We start from the raw sequence: 20,627 nt of genomic DNA, 5'->3' as shown, positions 1-20,627 counted from the left end.
ATTTTTAGTTTACAGCTCTAAAAAAATGCAGGACGTTAAAAGTAACAAAATGCTAGAACCATAAAAGTAACAAGGGCAATAAACACGAGTTATCGCGATTATAAAATAATAATAACCTTTTATTAAGTATAGCGATTATTGATTAAGGTTAATAGTATATTTATTTAGAGAATAGCATTGGAGTATATAAATATATTTTAGTGTCAAGTAATTTTAAATTTTGCGAGGACCACCAACTACAGGGATTACTCACTATCAAAACTTGTCAAAACTTAATCAAAAGACAAGGTATGTAGCGGGAATCGAACCTAAGGCTTTAGTTTTATAAATTTAACAGTTTTTGGCATATCGGTTTTTACTTGTTTTTGGGTATAGGCTATTGTTAAATGTTTAACATTAACACTAACTATTAAACTAATATGACATTTCTGGCAAATGATATGCTTAAAATTAAGCAATAATTTGTTAATTAAAAGCTATGTTTTTCCAAACCAATCCGCTTAAAAATACCAAAGGTAAATGAAAAAGGATGTCACTTCTTGCTGCATTTTTGTTAATTAAGAAACATGCACAACGTGACATATGTTTAACGTAAGAGTCGTTTGACTAAAATCTTGAAATCTGCAGAAATATAAATGAGAAATTCGCCTTCTCTTTTGTCAAGCCTCGTGTTTATTGATTACTAAACGAAACGGCGTTTTTCTGTACAAATGATTGCAAAACATACAGAAATTCCCTTGGGCCTTGCAAGCATTGTTTGGAGATGTTGACAGCCTACCAGAATTTGATGTTTTTAAACTTTAGTTGTTAAGTTCATGTCCTATAGTAGATTTAGTGGTAAGCATAAAAACAAGAAAATTAAATAGATTTTGCTCTTAGTTAAAATATTTTAATGTATTTAAAAGTAAAATTGCGTAATGTATGTAAATATAGCCGACAGTAAGACAGTTAGAAAGACAGGTAATGTTAGGTAAGGTTTTAAAAGCTAGTTGTAGAAAGAAATAACTTTTCAATAATTCAAAGATTAGTAGATATTAATACCGTTCCTTAAAGGCATGAGGTCTGCCGAATACTAACTACTAATTTATTAACTAAAAGCCGATTAAGATATATTCATTACAGCAAGCTGTTGTTTATTTCTTCTACGGGTCATTGAGGAACATTTAAGCACATAAATTATTGATCCGTGTTTACTGAATTTTAGTCGCTTTTTGGTTCTAGGTTGCTAGAAGTCAAATACAAAATCTTTGCAAATATTTTGACTTGGACAAAGCGACAACTTAAATCCCTTTACTTGTTTTTTTTTAATTAAATGTACATTATGTCATATAAAGAGAAAGTATAACATATAGACTAGCTCTTAATAATATGTACTTATATACTAATGTCGTTTTCACCGATTTTGATAGATTGTAATGTAAATAAACAGTAATGCCAAATTTCAATATTTACCCCCACAAACATATGGCTAAATTAATAATTTGGTATTTTGCCTTAACTCTTGGATTTCCATTTTTTCAATCAAATCATAACGGATTTGTACCAGCTTGTGTATATGCAGTAAAATTAAACTCATTTAGGTAAGTGTTTTATTTATATGTATAAAAGTAGTTTAATGTATCAGTACTCTTTTTTATTCCAAAAATCTCCAATCAGTTACCATTAAAGAAAAAGTTATTGATTTGTTAGCCAATACGTCAATTTTCTAATCACTTAAAATTCAAATAATTCTTAAAATAAATTTTGGTTTATTATAAATATGCAATACAGTTGACGTTCAAAAATTGTATTTTTTAAAATTAAATATTGAATTAAAACAAAAATAAAATATATTAAACACAGTTTCTAGAATTACCATTGCTAATTGCAAACTGTTTAATTAACTTTTTTTATATTTGTTATTATTTTTTAGAAATAACGAATTAGCGCAAACATTTGGCGATAATATGGATTCTATGCTGACAAAATTTAGCGGTTATGACATCATGAAAGGCGTAAGTAACAATGACATTTGTAAACAAATCTATTGTCCTTATAAAACTTCCTTTTAAAAATGACATTTAATATAATTTTATCGAATAATTTTTGATTTTTTTTGTAGTTGTTGTATTTTACCATTTGTTTTTTGTGTTTGATTTTTTTTAGATTTACGATTTTCGTTATGCCCACCAAGAGTTCTCAGTTCATAAACTGAACGGGTCGAAATTAATTCGAAGTTTTGCGCGCGACCTTGAAAAGATGTTACATAAAAGAGAAAGTGCTGTTAAGGTAAAAACATAAAAATATTAGCTTTTAATCAAAAAAAATTACTTATTTAGCTTGTTATTTTGGTTTTTAGAGGTCAGTAGCGGTTGGTGAGAAGGCTGCACAGTCTTACAGCTGGACAGCAAAACCTAATAACACATATGTTAATATTCAATATGTTAACACTGATTCACCACTTTATTCTGAAGGTTAAAGTCTTTTTTGTTTATATTTTATTTTAAATAATGCATTACATTTATAAAAAAAGTAATTTTTTATTCGTATTTTTTGTCTGTAGATTTTTGTGTAGCATTTAAAGAGTACTTATAAAAACTATTTTAAAATTTTCAATAATTTTATTTTAATTTTTAAATTTTCAAACGGCTTTATTCAAAAATGACAAACTGTACATGTGATTGGTAACCTTAATTAACCCTTTTAAGCTACATAAAAAGTTCAAATATCGATATTTAATTACATTAACACGCCAAATTCTTCTAAAACTGTCATATCCCAAGTTTTCCTGTTTTTATATTTGATCTAAATCGATTAACCGCCCGTCTGTGTTTAAGCAGACAACGATTATGCAATGCTCAAAAGGTCAATGAACTTTAAAAAGAACGGAAGATTCGAGAGAGATGTCAACTTGAATCAGTCAATCGTTCAAGTTCCTTTTAATGTGTACTGTCAAGGTAAATTATTTCGTTTTTATATTAACTTACTGTAAAAAAACTTTTATTTTATTTGGTCCCAAAAATCTATAAACACCAATGTTTTATTTAAAACTCAAATTTCTAACTTAACTTAAAGACAATCCCAATAACTTTTGTATTAACAATTGTTTTGCAGGCACAAATTTATTAAAGTCGGTGCAATGGTCTAAAGCCTTAAACAAGCAGTTTATAGAAAACGACAAACGAGATCCATCTTTAAAGTGGCAATATTTCGGTTCGGTAGAAGGCTACCTGAGAATATATCCAGGTTTTCAGTGGATGATGCAAAAGCCCAATGGACAGCCTAACATATACGACTCAAGAACACAAATATGGTAAATAGTGTATTTAATTTATTATTTTATGTTATAGAATCGAATTTAAAGTTTTTATAGCATTTTTTGTAACATTTTAGGAAATTAATTTAAATATAATTTTTTATGTTTATTATAAAATTGGAAATGATATAACCTTTGAATTGCCAATTTAAATTATTTTGTAGTGCATACATGGAAAATTAAAGATATTTAAATCTTAAAAAACTTTATTTTTTAGGTATACACAGGCGGCCTCTTACCCGAAGGACATGCTTATTTTACTTGATAGAAGTGGAAGCATGACAGGACTTAAGATTTCCATAGCTGTGGACGCTGTAAAGACTTTGCTGGATACTCTGGGTGACAATGACTTTTTCAACGTACTAACAGTAAGCACTATAAATTTTACCAGTATAGACTTTTTGTAGTTTGTACCAAAATTAGGTTATGTTTATCAGCGGCATGGTGTAATATGTAGAACACTGGGCTTCACAACATGGGGTCATTAGTTTGATTCCCACTGCCTATATGTCTAGCGCCCCTTAGTAAGGCGTTGTAAGCAATACGATTTTCAATAAAGGCCAAAATCAGTTGAGAGGTTAATTAACTGGCAAAATGCTTAATAATATTCAAAACTGCCAAAGGCGCCTCAAAACCTAGTCGGGGTAACAAAAGTTACCCTATGTTACAACTGGGACGACATGCTTTAACATGAAGGAGAAAGTTATACAAAAACGCGTGTGACGTCATATAACAATAAAAAATGTATTAATCGTAGTAAAAGCGATGTGTAATAGGATAATCCTAATCAATAATTTATTTGGGAAAGTGCTTTTGAATAGGTTTTAGGAACAAGTAATTCCACTCAATTAAACTTAATTTTAATCTACTTTCCAAGCTTAGTAAAATACTATTTAAGTAAAGGGTTAGGCATATACGTTTTTTCTTAAAAAAAACATTAAAACCCAAAACTTAAACTTTAAAAATATAATATCTTAATATTAATCAGCTTGTCAATTTATGATATATTACTACTGAATAAAATACTAGCAGAGTCATGTAAACTGACTCTTTGAGCCTATTAACTTTCAGGCTTTTTAATAAATAAGTAATGTCTCTGGCAACCACACTTGCATTTTTGTGCCTTAATTATTTACGAACTACGACATTTTATATAATATAAGTTTGCATTTTATAGTAATATAAAAAAGTGTTTCTTAAATATGCTGAAAAAGGCTAGAAAGACGTTACATGCTGGTTTTACATTTTTAAATTTTTTTAGAATTTACAATTGATTAACTAATAAAAAATATAGTTAAATGATATTAAAAAATTATGTTTTTGGTGGTACCAAGTTTTCGATTTTCATCGAGTTTTATATTTCTTCGAAACGACGCTTCTTTTAAAAAATCTTGATGTTGAAAAAAATTGTTTGGCAACTCTGCGATTTTGTTGTCGTCAAAATTTGCGAAAAGCAAGTGACAGTTCATGCTAAACAGGTCACGTGGGACGGAAATTAATTTGTTGTTGTTAAGGGTTACGCGATGCAACTCGGGGCAGTACCGAAAAATTCCTACCGGCAGTGTTTCCAAAAGATTATGGTCTAGGGATATTTCGTATAGGTTCACGTTGTTTTTGAACAAACCATTTGGAAGCACTGTTAGTTTATTACGACTGAGATTTATTTGACGAAGCGCAACGTTTTTGCGAAAACTTTTCGGCGAAAGTTTTTTAATGTAATTATCCTTTAAATCCAGGACCTCTAATATATTTTGCTTGCGAAATATTTTTCTAGATATTGATCTTATCTCGTTGCTGGATAAAGTTAGTTTAAATAGTTTTTTGTTTCGCAGAAAAGTGTTACCAGCGAGCGTTGTTATGTTATTTCGTCGGACAGAAAGTGTTGTAAGGCTTCTAGCGTTTCGAAATATCCTAGTTAGCTTCGTCTAAAAAAAAAAAAAATTAAAATTTTGATTTTAAAAAATTGCGTTGTTTTATGTTCAAAGCTTTATATTATAAGATTACGGCATTTTAATTAAACTATAACGTTTTTAGAAATTCAGTAATAAAAGAAATATTGCTTACATGATTTTAATAATTTTATCCTAAATTGCTACTTACGTTAATGTTGTTGCAGTCTAGTACTAAGTGTTGTAATGAAGAAAGATGTCGTAAAGCTTCGGGTAATGTGCTATCACTTTCAATAAAGTTGCTAGTCAGGCTCAGTATTTTTGTATCTCCTAAAAAAGAAGAAAATTTGAAATAAATCTCAAGTTTTGTTTAAAATTTTTATAACATACCTGGAATTGTTAAATTGGTAAACGGGTTTGTAGCGTAGCCATTTCTGTTTTGTGGCATCTTTTTGAAATTAAGGTTTATCATTGGCTGGTCACAAACCATCGATTTTGTATTATTGTACCACTTGCAGACCTCTGTACTGCCACCTTCTGACAGTTTACAAAATTCTCTAAAAATAAAAGTAATAAAGACATTTTTGATACGCATCTAAATGGCTTTTGTCTGCATTTTCACATCAAGGATAAATTTAAAAAATATAAAATGTCTATAATTTATAATTACTTTTCGCTGGTCCAGCCACGTGCGCAGAGGCACAACGAATCGTTAACGTTGGACATGGGCATTGGCGGAAAACAGTCGTAGTTCGAATGAATAATATCGCTGACCTCATAACACGTGGTCGTCTTGCGCAGTGTCAGCCAATTCTCGATAAAATTCAGAAACTCCCGTGAAAATCTGACTGCAGATATGGTAGCAAAATCGTTGACTGAATGTTCGGTTTCATCTTTTTCGTCGACATCCCTCTTTTTATTACCAAAATGAGATTTGCGCCTTGAGTGGTGGTCTACTAGTTGTTGAAGCCAACTTTTCGTCTGTGAATTTGTATTTTGTTTTTTCTTTAAAGGCCGAGTATGAATAACTAATGTTGTCATACCAACTGCTTGTTTACGGTAAGGCTGAATTTCTTCGTTTAATAAAGTGACGTCACTACTAGTAGTGTTTCCCCAAGTTTTTGTTGTATTTGAAATTTTCACTTTTTGTGACATAAGCGACACGGGGCTCCCGGTAACCATTTTTGAATAAGAATTGTCCCAGTTTGAACCATTAACTTGCAGACAAATTTTGTTTTTTCGAACTGTAGTGAGATGCCCGTGTTTTGTGTTTGTTGACTGTCTCAGCATATCGCCAAGAGTTATAGTGACTGGCGCTTCAAGTAAGTGTTGTTTAGTGACAGATGTAAGTAGATAGGAGTCTTCGATGCCCACGTCTAACTGTTCTATGTCTCTATTTGATAACTTGATGATAGCCACGTCGTGTTTACAATCTCCACATTCCATATACTGTCTGGGTATTAGAATGTTGTGGTTGTTTAATGGAATTGTTATGCTACGATCTGTTAAATAAACAAGGGTTAAATAAATGTATTTACCCTTGATGTAGGAAGGTCGACTCCACGACCTAAACATAGAATAATATAAGTTACCCCGCCCAGTCTTGAGTTCCCTTTGGCAGTTTGGGATGTTATAATATAGATTATATTTGCCCAATTGTTAAACTTAATTGTTGGCACAGCAGGAGTTTATACCGTTTGTAGTGACTTACTCAGGGACAGTATAAGCCTAAAGTTTAACCACTGCACCAAGCTACCGGTCATTACTACTTACTGCACCAAGCTACCGGTCATTACTACATAAATATAAATATCTTTTTATGATTACATTATTGTTGATTTACAAACATGATAAAAAAATTGGATTTTGTACTTACTGTTAAAAGAAATAACAGCACTATATGATCTAAATCCTTTTGACACGCTCAAAATGTGAGAATCCGGGTTCCCAAAACATTTTCGTTTGTCCCAAATTACATCACTTAAAGTGCTACCTTTTCTGATTTGGCAACTCACCTTGAAATCAATAACGCAGCCAGCCGCAGTTACAAACAACTTTGGTTCCTTTTCTTTTTTTTTTAAACGAACCGAACCTAAGAATCCAGTACATTTTAGCTCTTGTACTTTGATCGTAAATAGCCCGGGAATTTTCGCGTCATCTGCGGGAAAATCATAATTTTTTCCGGGGTAAATTTCAGGTTTTACTTCTTCCAACAAAGGTTGTGTAGTATTGCTAGGAAAGTTACAGCTAGATTTTCTTGTTCCGTTACTACAAGAGTTACACCTTCGCGTTATTTGTTGGCAATAGTGTTTGTAGCACAAGCCAAGGTCTTTGCAAACAAACTTGGTTGGATCCCTTACATAGGTTGACGTTTTTAAACACTCCTGAGTTCGTAAATTCGGTTTATTTATCTTTCCGAAACCAATTGAAGCAGTAAAGCAAAACAAAAACAAAATATTTTTCCACATGCTGACTTTGTGTACTACTTCATTGTGACGTCACAATACCTAAATTTAGCCATTTACCTAATACACTTTTTTGCCCTTTTAAGGGCTAATAATTTTAGTTCAGCCTGCAAAAAATAAAAGTTTTGGGGTCTTTTAAGAAATTACTTACAATTTTAATATGATAAACAAGTAGCACTTTATTTAATTTATAGCCAAAGCCACCCAGCTATCTGTTACACTGTTTACTATCAAATACCTGTCGTAAATTGCAACGTCTCGTTTGAGTGGCTAATATAAAAACAAAATTGGTCGTAAAAAGCCACAATTGCTATAAAATGACCACAAACTAACACCAAACTTCAATATTATTACTGAGCGTAATTGATAAGTTTTTTGAATTCCCGCACTGACAGTTCTAGCCTGGCTAACACTTCATTTCTGCACTTGCATCTGTAGTACAATAGCAGGTTACTGATTTAGCCTATATATACAATAGCTAGTTAGAGTGTTTGCGCAATTCTATATTTGGGCTTTTGATCTTTTTAAGTTTTTCACTAGGAAGTTTTTTTTTATCTTTAATAACAGTTCATAAGCGCCACAAACATTATATGAAGTCAACATTAAAGGTAAATACATCGCGGCAAATTCTGTTTGCTAACTTTTACTTTTGCCCTTTCCATATTCTAACAAATCATTATTTCAGGAAACCACTATTACATGTCCATGCTTAACTAAAACGATCATACTCAACTAAACAGGGTTAACCATCCTGACAGACTTTTTATTTTTAACTTAGCTTAAAGTGACACACGGTCACGTCGACTTTTTAATAACTTTATTAACGACAATCAACAAACAGGTGTTTCCCCCAATATGTAAAACTTTTTTTTTCTATTGTCAAGTGCACGTATTCCCCCTTTTTTGAATTATATTCACGGCCCTAATTTAAATAAAAAAGTTTCCTTTTTAGTTTGGTAAACTGACAATAGTTTTTTTATGATACATTGGCTTAGAAATTTACTAGTTTTACAATTTGTCTTAAATGATGGCATGTATGTACATTTCTATATTTCGTTAACATTAAAACCTTAAAATTAAACTATTTGTTTTATTTACTCTATTTTACTTTATTTGGATGTAAATATTAATCTGTTTGGCAATATTCTCTTTTGCCGGTGTACTAACAAACATTAAAGCACCAAGCAAAATAAAGTAAATAATGTAATACTCAAAAGGTGTTTACCTTAGCTAAACATAGAAAATTGTAAATCCTATTTTAAATAAATTTTTTAGTCACATTTGCACTTGACAAATATAATAAATGGCAAACTTTACTTTCTGTTCTTAACCTTGTCTCGGCGGGGGTTTTGGAACTTACAATAGAATCTTGTATAAACGTGAATTGAATGTGCGATGTAATTTATTGCTATTTTATCTGGTCTTTTGTATTTTTTCAGTCGTCTTACTTTTAATCCAATTTTATTGGTGGATTTAAATTTGTGGGAGGCTGATAGGTATCATTTAATATACATTATAGGGATGTAGACATGGTTTATCTTTTAAAATATATTAAAAAAACGCTTAAAGTATGATATTTGCAATTTTGGCGCAAAATATCTTCATCTAAATTTATTTACAAAAAATATTTTTCTTTTTTTTTATTAAGCCTTACACTCTAAGTTATAAATTTAAGACACATTCTCTTACGAACTCTATATTTCTTTTTTTAAAATCGAATTTTCCGCGCGCTTGTATATAAGTGACTCGACTGATCACGTGACTTTATTTTTGTTCCAGTTCAGTGGAGAAGCGGAGGCAGTCGAACCTTGTTTTAACGAAACTCTGGTGCGAGCTGACCGTGGGAACAAAGAGGTTAGTAACTTCCGGGTTTTGATTTTTTTATTAAGTGACGTCATATAAAAAAAATGTTTTTACATAAATTCAATTGCTTATGTAGCTTTAGTCATTGAAATTTTTTTAATCTATTTTTTAATATATTTGTTTATGTTTTAGATATTTTAAATATTTTTTTTCTTTTCTTAAGAAGTGTATTATAATAAAATAATTGCTTTTGTATCATATTTAATATCTTAAGTCTTGGTATACGCAAAATTTGTCATTTAGAAAATGATTTGCAAATATTTACATTACCCCATATAACCAAACAACTTTCGCTATTTTATCTTTTTAAAAATTAAGATAAATCAATGATTTAAAGTTACTTTTAAAACAAAAAAAAATTATTATAAAAAACTACAAATTAAATTTGTTATTATATTTAACGTTATTAATAACTAATGGTATAGTCTACTAGTAACTTATGGTAAATAAACTTTGTGTATTTTAATGGTATATGTTTAATCTACTGGGATAGTTAAAATTCATATTCTTTGTGAAAAGGCAAATGTCAAGTAACAGGTCATTTTGAAATATAATGATTTCTAATTGTAGCAGCATTTCTATATCAACAAAACCATTAGAAAATCATTACCAAGAACCAAGTTATTTCACTCCCGCTATTTACAATTTAAAAATATAAATAAAACGTCGGAATTTCCGAAATAAAAAGCAAATACTTTTAAACTTAAAGCAATGTCATAAGAAACAGTTAAGAGAACTGTGTATTCGCCTTCTTTATCACTTTAACATGTCTTCCTGTTTAGAACGTTTTGAGACGTCTGGGCAACATTGAAACAAGGAATATCGCTATGTTCGAAATAGCACTGCAGTCCGCTTTAGATATAATGACAAGGGTAAGTAGGCCGACGTACTGTGCCATAGATATCATATGTTTTATATTGATAGATGTGGTTTGGGTATAGGGTCTCACCAAACGTCCATGTGTTGTGTTTTGTTCAATTACTTTTATGTAATTATGCGTTTGGGGATTTGAAACCATTGTTAATTAACATGTGGCTGTCTTTTTGTCTGCAATAATTAACAAGATACAATTATATACACATTACATTATCTCTATAAAAAATGGTTGTCTAGGGTTTGGATTTTGCTGTTTGTCATTTTTTTAATGTTTAAATCTGCAGTTGAACAAAATTTAAGTAAAATTAATAAAAAATATGACCTCTAACCTACTAACTGTCAAGTTTGGGCATTCATTTCCTTATTAAGGCTACCTACCTAATTTTCGCAAATTTAATGTGTCTATTCTGCTATAGTTTACTTTTACAGTATACTAACTTACTTTTAAAATGCTAATAAATAATAAGTTTTTGTTTGGTTTAGTTTCATGGTAAAGATGGTGGGGGTAGTGGTTGTAATTGTGCTATTATGTTGATTACTGACGGAGCGGCTGAAAATCATCAGCGAGTTTTTGAACAAGTCGCGAACCAGACTCGATCATTTCACGTAAGTTTACCTTTACCCTATACAGCTATATATATATGCATTTTGTTTGTTTTTTTACATATCCCTCACTACGTATCAAAATATTATTAAAATTGTCATTTTAAAAGTTATCCATATCTAAATTTGATGGACGTGCGTTATCTTGAAATTTTCCATACGCATTAAAACGAACTAATGACGTCATATATTTTATGTCGTCACAAACACTTGCCATATTTACATTTAAAAACGCGAATATTTATTTTTTTCAAATAACTGGAAAAAATGATTCGATTTTGTTTAGTTTGTATTGCATGATTGAAGCGAAAAAACGTTATAATTAAAGTGTAAATATACTTAAACTTTTAAATGGGGTTAAATACGGAATGTTAATAAATTGCATTTAACCAAAAGTTAGGATTAGATTTCTAAACTAACTTAGTAATGTTAAGATAGTTATCTTAATCTTAATTCTTTAAAAAAAATTCTAATTTTTAAATTACTTTATTTCGAGATAATACGGTTTACGAATTGGTCAAATAAATGTCAAAATAATTAAATTACCTAAATTAAGATAAAAATATTTAAAAAACGTTAATTATGTTTTGGCATTACTTTTAGTTTACATTCCTAGAACAAACTCGTTACTTTTATAGTTCTAGCATTTTTTTTTTACTTTTTCAGGTACTGAAACTATATATTTATATATAACCCTACGTTTATACCCTCACCCTAATTTCACATATTGTTCATAGTACTTTTACGGGTTCAATTTTTGTTTTGGTAGACCGTAGACAATATTTTTCGTCTTTTACTTACAAATTTAAATTTTTTGTTTTCAGTTTCGGGTTTTCGCATATCTAGTTGGTCAGGAAAAAGATTACATGGAGCCAGTTAAACAGATGGCATGTAATAATAACGGATATTTTACTCAAGTCGAAAGCCCAAACAGTGTTACAGAACAAGTCCTGGTAAGCATCTGTTTGTTTTTACTATTTTTAGGCGTAATTTTTGTATTTTACTTTTTTGTTTTATACTCGAAGGAGTAACTGTAAATGTAGGAATGCTTAAACTTATGAACTTAACTCAAATAAGTAAAATTTTTTTTGAAATAACTGACAATTTTTTAAAATTTATTGCTCAGTTGTTTGTTGTTGTTAGAAATAAGAATAATCATTACTCTAAACTATTTTTGTGGTGAACTTTGTAGTCAAAACAATAACTATTTACTACAGATTAAATACGGTTACTAATATAAAACAAGACTTTATTTCGTAGAACAATATATAAATTTCGTAGAACAATAATAAAAATGCATTTTAAGTCAATGACGTAATTACATTCACTAACATTGGAAATTTTTTGCCTATTGGTATTAAAACTATGTATCAAATAATTTATTTAAAATGTCACGTGATTTATTTTGTTATGTCACGTGATTTATTAACCATGTCACGTTTTTTTAGCACCACGTGGGTGTGTTAAACCGACCTCTAGCGTTTAGAAAAGATCATCACACAGTTTGGACCAAATCTTATTTTGATCGAACTAACGTTGGCGAGGTAACAAAAATAATGTGACGTTAAATGAAAGTTAATTTTAATAAATTTTATTTTTGTCTTGTCGTTTAAAAAGTTAAGCCATTTTTATACTTTAGAATTCTTATAATTTTTTTCTCCTTTTTAACGTTTTTTAAAGTTCCTCCATTAAAAAAATATTTGGCAACACAAAATAACTCTGTTATTTATATATTGTTATAGGATTTTATTTTAATATCGACTGTAGCAACCCCGGTATATCGGACTAACGTAACAGGTTTACCACCTACTATGTTAGGAATTATGGCAACTGATATTCCTATTAATGATATGCTAGATGCCATGCCAATAAACAGGTACACGAACAAATATACAGTAATATTTTTTAATATTGACTTTAAAATATTTTAAAAATTATTCAAATTTATTTTATTTTAGAAATATTTTGTTTTTTGCATTTTTTTTAATTTGATGTTCTATTTTGTTAGTTTTTTTTTTATACATTTATTTTGAAAGAAAAGTATCCTAAAAGCTTTAATAATGGCTATATCTTAAAATTGAAAGTTATTTAATGTTTTATATTATATATACAGGGTTGGGGTTAACGCATATGTGTACATGATCACTAATAATGGGTACATAATGTTTCATCCACGACTTACTAGTAATTACGTTGATGAATATGGTAGAATAAAAATCAAACCGATGTACAATAGGTAATTTATTAAATTAAAATTAAAACTTGTACAAAAATTTAGGTTCAATTAAAATTGTAAAACTGGTTGAATTCCTGACCTAAATTTTAAATGAAAAGCTAAATTTTAAATGAAACAGTAATGGTGTACTAATAAGGTACAAGCTGGAAAATTTACTTGAAATTAGCCTTAGAATAAATTAAGTAAAAGTCGTACATTATAAATATTACCTAAAACACGAATAAAATTTTTTGAATATTGTTTAGTTATGATATTGACACACTTGAAACTGGTTCGGTTCACGAATTGGTTCGTAGCGGGATGGTGCAAGGCGATACTGGTTCAATAAATTCACCAAAAATAATAACACCACTGGAAAATTGGGTAATTTTCATGTTTTTTAACAATTTTAATTTGGTTTTAAATCGACCACAAAATATAGTTGAAATTGACATTCAAAAACTATTTTGGGATTTTAAATAATTTTGTTATAATTTTTTTCTATTTTTAGACTCGAGTTTTGATTACCTCCGGAACTTATTATTACCTTCCCATTAGTAGCACTCCTTTCAGTCTTGCTCTTGTTTTACCAAACGGTTACGGCCATACTAGAGTTAATTACTCCGATGATTTAACGCAGAAAAGATACGACGCGATTTATAACGAAGAATATTGCAATAAGGTATTTTTAGTGTTGTAATATGTGGTTTACCGGTAATGGCGTAATGTTTCAGACCTAAAGGTGTTAGGTTCGAACCGCACCAACGCCAGTCTATTTTTCTTTAATGGAAAATTATTAAAAAATACTTCTTTTTTAACTGATTTATATTTTTTTAAAACAAATTTGGTATTACATTTAAACAGATACAAAAATCATTGATGATAGCAAACAGTAAAGGTATAAACCGTCTTTCTGCTATTTGTTCTCTGACTCTCAGTAGTATTACAGTAGCCGAGAGCTGGCGCTATTGCTCAGCTAAAAACAGAAATAATGACGTGGCAAAATTAAACCAATTGCAAATGCTTAAACTGTACGCATTGGAACGGGACAACGTGACGTTAAAATGTAAGCAATTTTTAAGTTTTAATTTTTTATAAAATCAGTTTTATTTTTTCACATTTATTTATTCTCGATGTTAGAAGGCTGACTTTAGGTGCAAACTATAGAGTAATTATTGTTACCTTGACCCAGTATATAGCCCTGTTTAGTATCATTTAACACATTGCTCTATAGATTACCCGCCCATCTAAAATTGAGTTTGTATCCTAAAATTTTTTTATATAATAATCTCTTTTTCAGGCAACGATGAGTTACTGGATAGTTTGTTGTTTGATGTCTACCTCTCTGCTGCCCTCCCTTCTGCGTGGTCAGAATATAAACGTTACAGAAATACTTCAAGGTAGGAATTTTAGACAATGAGTTTTTGACAATTTTTTACTTTTTGCTTACTTTAAACTGACATGCAAAGTTGATATTTTTTTAGCCAGGAAGGTATACAAATGACGTTTATGGTAGGAAGAAGTGGAATGGTGAGAAAATATTGGCACGCAGACGTGGAAAATATTTACAACTCTACAGCGAGGGAAATTTTCAAGTAAAATTTTTCTTTTAATTTATTTTTTTTAATGTGTATTGATAAAATTTGAAATAAAAATTGGTGTTTTAAAAATTAAAGCATTTTTAAAAAAATTGTTGTTATTTTTAATTTTCAATTTTTTTTCAAATTCTAACTTCAACATTTTTAATTGTTTTAGATTTACTCGATATGGCTTCCCTGCAATGTACAGGCGAGCAGTTTCTTTACCAATAAACGACTGGTTATATTCGTTGCCCTCTACACCAATTAATTTACGATCTAACAAAGTGATAGTGGCTGCAAAGGCAGTACGGCAAAACAGTGCTGTGTTAGCAGGTATTGTAACAATAAGTGTTTTAAAACTGGCAGCCTGGCTTTGTTGTATAAGGTCCTAAGTCGATCTAAATAGTTTCAAATTTGCAACAACTTTAAGTAAGGCCCTATAAACAGAACGAACTCTTGCCAAGTCAAATCACTGATTGGTATGTTATTTAATTGGCAGAATGTTAAAGTATTATCCCAAATTGCCTTATGCAATTGGAGACTGCGTCGGGGTAACAAATGCTACTGTTTGTTTAGAGCGTAAATACAGCCGTTAAAAAAAATAAAGTTATGAAAAAATAATTAACAATTTTCATAAATAATAAAATCAACTTTTAACATGAACCAATTAAGCGTATTGCAAAAAAAAAATTATGGTTAATACAGATTTTTGATTATATTCTATTTGTTTTTATTCAATGTTATAGTTACTGGGGTTCTCATGAAATTCGACAAATTTCGGCAAAAATTTTGGGAGCGTGCATTTCAAACTTATGACGTCAACTGTATTGATGCTGTAAATATTATTAATTTTTCTCATTTTTTATTACGTACCTTAAACTGTTTTAATAATTGAAATTTTTGACTTTTTAATATATTGTTTATTATCACTGTTTAAATGCTTTATAATTTTCTAAAAAATCTTATGGCGTGTTTATTATGTATTATTTTTTTGGTTTTTGTGATACCTGTCGTTTTTAAATTAAAAAAAAACTTTATTTTAAATTCTTATTTTAAGATGGAGGAAGTAAATTATGAATGTTATGTCGTTGATGAAAATGCGATGATAATATTAGCAAGAGATGACAGAATTGTAAGTTTTAATTAACAGTTTTAAACAATTTAATTTTTTAAAACTTTGTATGACTTGTTTTGTTTCTGTAGCTTTTATTTTTTTATGTGGTTTACGTTTAAAAAGTTAACTAGAAAATTTTAAAAAAACTTTATTTTACTACTCCATGCCACCAGTTGAAACTAAAAATAGGAACTTTGATTAAAAATGTACACAACCCTACTGCGCCTTAGACACTAAAGATTGTTTATGAAACATTTTAGAAAAAAAATTAAAACGAATATAACTTTTTTTGAAGTTTCATGAATATTTACTCATTTTTTTATAGATTGGGAATTTTTTTGGAAGCGTACAAGGTCACGTGATGAGGGAACTTATAGAAGTAGAAGTGTTTAACCGAATCAATTTAGTTGATTATCAAGCTATGTGTTTTGAGCCAGAAGACGACTCTTTTCCTACCAATAGTGGCCCAAAATTATTCCAAAAAGTAATTCGAAATAACCCTACAATTCTATTAACCACATGTATTCTGTTAAGTTGTTTTACCTGTTAAAAAATAACAATTAGTTTTTTTTTTTTTTTTATTAAAAATTATATGTAATTAATTTTATCAATATATTTTGGATGTTAATTTTCTTAATTAAATAATAAATATTTTTAGCCGATTACGTCAACGATAGGTTATTTGATGTGGTGGATTACAGAATTTTCAAGGTAAATAACGACATTTCTGTTTTAATAGCTTGCATTTTTAGCATTATTTTGTATTTTTCATGAAAGCTATTTTTATGTTAAATATGTGATGGTTTATGCCATTTTACCAACGATAAAACATAAAACCCCGCACTGGCCTAACTTTTTTAAACAATGCTGTTTAATTTTTGTAAAAATTTTGACCAAAATTTCAGTAAAATCTTGGTTTTGAAATTATAACTTTGTTCATTCGGTCAAACAGTTATTCGATAATGTAGGCAGATACCGCATTTAAATTTTTAAACTTAAATGTTTTAAATTTTAAGGTTGTTATTGAACCTAGCAGTTTATAAATGGTTACCCTGGTTATTAACAACACCTACAGCTGCACAAAACTTTCAAAATACTGACAATTTTCGGTAAGAATATTGTGCGTAACAAATTGTAACCAACTAATATATAACTTCTTATATTGCTAACATAAAAAAAACAATATTTTAAATAATTCAATTATAATATGTTTAATTTGTTGTAAATTATGATTGATTTAATAAATCTTCTTTTGCTATCAAATAAAATATTACCTAAATTGGTTTACCCTAATATTTTTACTGATTTTTTAAGGTCTTGTCACCAACGATATGAAGTGTTTGTAGCAAATAGATCCAAAACTCCATATGTTAATAATACTATTTGTGATGGAGGTTATTCAGGCTGCAACAGGTAAAAAACGATTTTGTGAACGTCCACGGTCAAGTAAATTCCAAATTTAAATAGGTTAACAATATAACAGCACTATACATTTTTTAGGTAGCTAATTTAAACAAATTTTGTATATTTTTATCACTAATATGGTAAGGCCGACTTTACAGCCTTAGCATTAAGTAATGCTTAATGGTCCTGATCCAGTTTTTAATTGACTTTGGCATTTGTGAATATTACTAAGCCTATTGTTAACTTGTCGATTGTTTTTTGGGCACTGCGCGATCTTTTTCGGTTTCTAGCGTTTTACTAACGGGCATTACGACATGGTAGCACTGGGTATCAAACCAATGGCCTTGTATTGCAAAACTAGGTGTTATAACTAAAACACTATGCCACCAGTTCAATTTTACCTTTTTTGACATATTTCAGTTTTATACAATTAAAAACCTTTCTTATACCTGCCTACTGCACATATCGTATTTATTAAATGTTGCCTTTCCTTTGTTCAGGGATTTTGGAGTATACAACATCAGTAAATCAAATCTCTATCTGATTGTAACTCAACAAAACAACGAAAACTTTGATTGTTATTGTAATGGGAAATCAGACCCATTATTACCAGCTCGCGGAGTTAAAATTGAATATATCCTTTCTTTATTAAATTTTTTAATTTTTTTACACACCCTTCTATAGATATAGAGTAACTTGTATTAAAGCCTTAAGGATCTAAGTTGTATCTGACAATGCAAGGTTAGGTATTCCTTTTTATCTATAGGTCATTTTCAATGATAATGCTTATAACACATTAATTAAATGCCTAAAGTCTTCTTTATGATTTAAATTTAATGATTTATTATATGTATAAGTGAAGGAATATTTTATTTAAAAAAAATATTTTGTTCAATTTCTTGACTCCTATCTTACATAAGAGCGAGCAAAGATGTCAAAGATTGAGAGAACACAAGGAAAGAAGGCGACCCCAGGGTTGTGTTAAAATAGATAAAGGGGTAAGTGTGACTTCAGTTTATGACTCAGCAATAAAAGTGTAACGCAACCACTGGTATTCTTTTTTTTTATAAAGTGAGACTTCAAGCTAAAAGATTTTGAGTCAAAAATCTATCCTCTTAGGGGTAAAGAAAAAATATTTTTTTATAAATTTTTTTAATTTTTCAGGAAATAGAGATGGAGTTACCATGCACCTCTGCGCCGAGTTATCTTAAAAGTTCATTGAATCGTGTTTCGCCGTTTCTGCAGCGATACCAAACTCATAATTTTAAAACAAGAACATTTTACAACGCGTGGGTGTCATGCCTCACTACCCACATGTTAATTGTAGCGGTTTGCGCTTTGTTTTCTGACGACATTTTATTTGTAATACCCACACATCATTGATTCAGCGGAAAACGTTTGTTTCGAATAATTTCATCCCTAGATGTCTGTGACGTCAACGCCAGACCTTTTTGTGACATCATCACCACATTTCTTGATCTCCGTCGTGACGTCATTGAATTTTTCTGACGTCATCGCCAGACGTTTTGATTTAAGAGGTTATTATCAAAACCTTTTTAAAACCGAATTTTTATCACTTGAACTAGCTAAATGGTCAAAAAATAATAGTTTTCTAACAGTTAAAAAAGTTAAATAAAAAATTCCATCGATATGTTTATTATTTTATTATTGCAATATATTTTATTTTTATTTTTTTTTAGATTATTTTATTTTTTATCATTTTTGTCAACTGTTTAGTTTTAGAGCGCTATCTATCAGTATTTTTGATTATTTTATAGTTTTAGTTAATTACAATAATAAAAATTTAATAAAAAAAACAATACTGTTCAAAATTTTAGATTTGTATTTAAAGTACAAAAACATAATCTAACATACAGAAAATCGACTAACATAACCTATTTAAAATAACGGAGGAGACGTTATATAAAGAACCTTATGAAAATTGTAAACGACGTTTTGCCTCGAGAAAATAATCAGACGCGCTAATTACTGATAGGGATTGCGTGTTTACAAAATGCAGAAGTGATACAGTATTACAAAGGTGGAAGGAATAGTTAAGTTGTTTAGTAGTAGAGCCTTATACAAGTTTACACACCGTTTTATATACATTGTTGTTTTGTAAGTAATGGTGTTTAATTATATAGTTAGGAAGTTTAATTTTGTTTAGGTTTGATCCTTTTAAAAGTTATTTTAGTGTCATAAGTCCATGAGTTGTAAAGTGATTATGAAATAAGTTAATTTAAAAAAACAACTTCAAATTAGTTCAACCTTGTTCCGAATCCATACACAAGCTTCTTTATTTGGTAATTTATAACAATAGTTGAAAGTTGAGTAAGTCAAACTTTTAGTATCCATTTAAGGTGTTACAAGCTCAATGGTGTAATAATCGTCAATTAAAATAAAAAGTAAGTTTCAATCGTAGTTATCTAAACTGTACGTAATCTATAAGGTCGTCGAATAACTGTTTAGCCTCATTGGTCCCTGGCATTAAAAAAAACCCTTCTAATCGTTACCTCGTTTTATGCAGCCCCACTTTAACATTATTTTCCGGTTTAGAAAAGCAAAATAGTTCGGTTTAATTTAACTTTTTTGTTTTAATAAACTGCAAACCAATAAAATAAATATGGAAGAAAATTAATTGGATTATTATTGGAAAAACAATGACACAATATTTAATGTAAGTTATTGTAGGGACTGAGGTCAAGAAAAATCTAATCATAAAAAGTATCGACTCCTAAGGGTGCTCTTATCCAAATAATATGGCAATAACGTATAAGTATAAGTCTCTAATGTCTAAAATAGGGTTTAAGACCCGTTAGAAATGGTCAAAAATAGCAAACCGAATCTACAGACAGCATCTATTTATTAATCAAGCACGTTCATCATATAATTATCCCGAAAATTACATTACACATATACAAAACGGTATTACACGTACACACTACAAAAGTCTGGTTTCTAGGTTACATACATAGCGATAAACATGATTACGAGTACATTACACACAAAAAAACGTCTTTCGTATATCGACTACATCCTTTATAATGGTATTTAACTGTTAACTAATTCTAAATTAAAACTTGGCAAAGTAAAAATAGGTGTGTGTTTTAGGAACCAAAAAAATATACTAACTGTCAGAAAATAAAATCGCGCAGGAAAAACACAAAACGGAGAACTGTCAATCCACATTTTTACATCAAAAAGGGTTACACTATTAACCCTTATTCTATGAAATTATTGAATAACACAGTTCGACTAAACAGGAAATTAAGCACAGCTTCCACTGGCTCTACATAACAAATAGCGACAATGTGGGCACGCGA

General features: G+C 29.6%; 2 protein-coding genes across 2 annotated transcripts; one reads left to right on the top strand and one right to left on the bottom strand.

The window, feature by feature from the left end:
- Positions 1-1,515: 1,515 nt before the first annotated feature.
- LOC145750852 (voltage-dependent calcium channel subunit alpha-2/delta-3-like) lies at positions 1,516-18,932 on the top strand. Its single transcript, XM_082566924.1, has 29 exons — positions 1,516-1,580; positions 1,913-1,994; positions 2,146-2,268; positions 2,339-2,453; positions 2,820-2,936; positions 3,094-3,292; positions 3,513-3,663; positions 9,429-9,503; positions 10,295-10,384; positions 10,872-10,994; positions 11,816-11,944; positions 12,440-12,535; positions 12,734-12,867; positions 13,105-13,227; positions 13,473-13,590; positions 13,718-13,888; positions 14,071-14,272; positions 14,507-14,606; positions 14,691-14,801; positions 14,962-15,119; positions 15,533-15,621; positions 15,844-15,918; positions 16,226-16,384; positions 16,559-16,611; positions 16,917-17,009; positions 17,215-17,313; positions 17,805-17,925; positions 18,225-18,302; positions 18,469-18,932. The coding sequence occupies exons 2-29, from the start codon at positions 1,947-1,949 to the stop codon at positions 18,685-18,687; spliced, it is 3,369 nt and encodes a 1,122-aa protein (XP_082423050.1). The 5' UTR covers positions 1,516-1,580; positions 1,913-1,946; the 3' UTR covers positions 18,688-18,932.
- Positions 4,515-7,690, bottom strand: LOC145749816 (uncharacterized). Its single transcript, XM_082565679.1, has 5 exons — positions 7,061-7,690; positions 5,855-6,686; positions 5,575-5,741; positions 5,396-5,514; positions 4,515-5,220 (listed from the first exon to the last, which is right to left on the bottom strand). The coding sequence occupies exons 1-5, from the start codon at positions 7,650-7,652 to the stop codon at positions 4,600-4,602; spliced, it is 2,331 nt and encodes a 776-aa protein (XP_082421805.1). The 5' UTR covers positions 7,653-7,690; the 3' UTR covers positions 4,515-4,599.
- Positions 18,933-20,627: the final 1,695 nt, after the last annotated feature.

This window comes from Corella eumyota, chromosome 4 (assembly GCF_963082875.1).
Source record: "Corella eumyota chromosome 4, kaCorEumy4.1, whole genome shotgun sequence".
Classification (NCBI taxonomy): domain Eukaryota; kingdom Metazoa; phylum Chordata; class Ascidiacea; order Phlebobranchia; family Corellidae; genus Corella; species Corella eumyota.
The sequence above is the reverse complement of the archived record's forward strand: the minus strand, read 5'-3'. Positions and strand labels throughout refer to the sequence as shown.

Bases quoted from the DNA above. Each gene is read 5' to 3' on its own strand.
- LOC145750852 (XM_082566924.1), top strand. From the start codon at position 1,947: ATGGATTCTATGCTGACAAAATTTAGCGGTTATGACATCATGAAAGGC. The intron at 1,995-2,145 runs GTAAGTAACAAT...GATTTTTTTTAG, and splicing joins GTTATGACATCATGAAAGGC to ATTTACGATTTTCGTTATGC. The intron at 11,945-12,439 runs GTAAGCATCTGT...ACGTTTTTTTAG, and splicing joins GTGTTACAGAACAAGTCCTG to CACCACGTGGGTGTGTTAAA.
- LOC145749816 (XM_082565679.1), bottom strand. From the start codon at position 7,652: ATGTGGAAAAATATTTTGTTTTTGTTTTGCTTTACTGCTTCAATTGGT. The intron at 5,742-5,854 runs GTAATTATAAAT...TTTTATTTTTAG, and splicing joins CGTGGCTGGACCAGCGAAAA to AGAATTTTGTAAACTGTCAG. The intron at 5,515-5,574 runs GTATGTTATAAA...CTTCTTTTTTAG, and splicing joins TACCAATTTAACAATTCCAG to GAGATACAAAAATACTGAGC.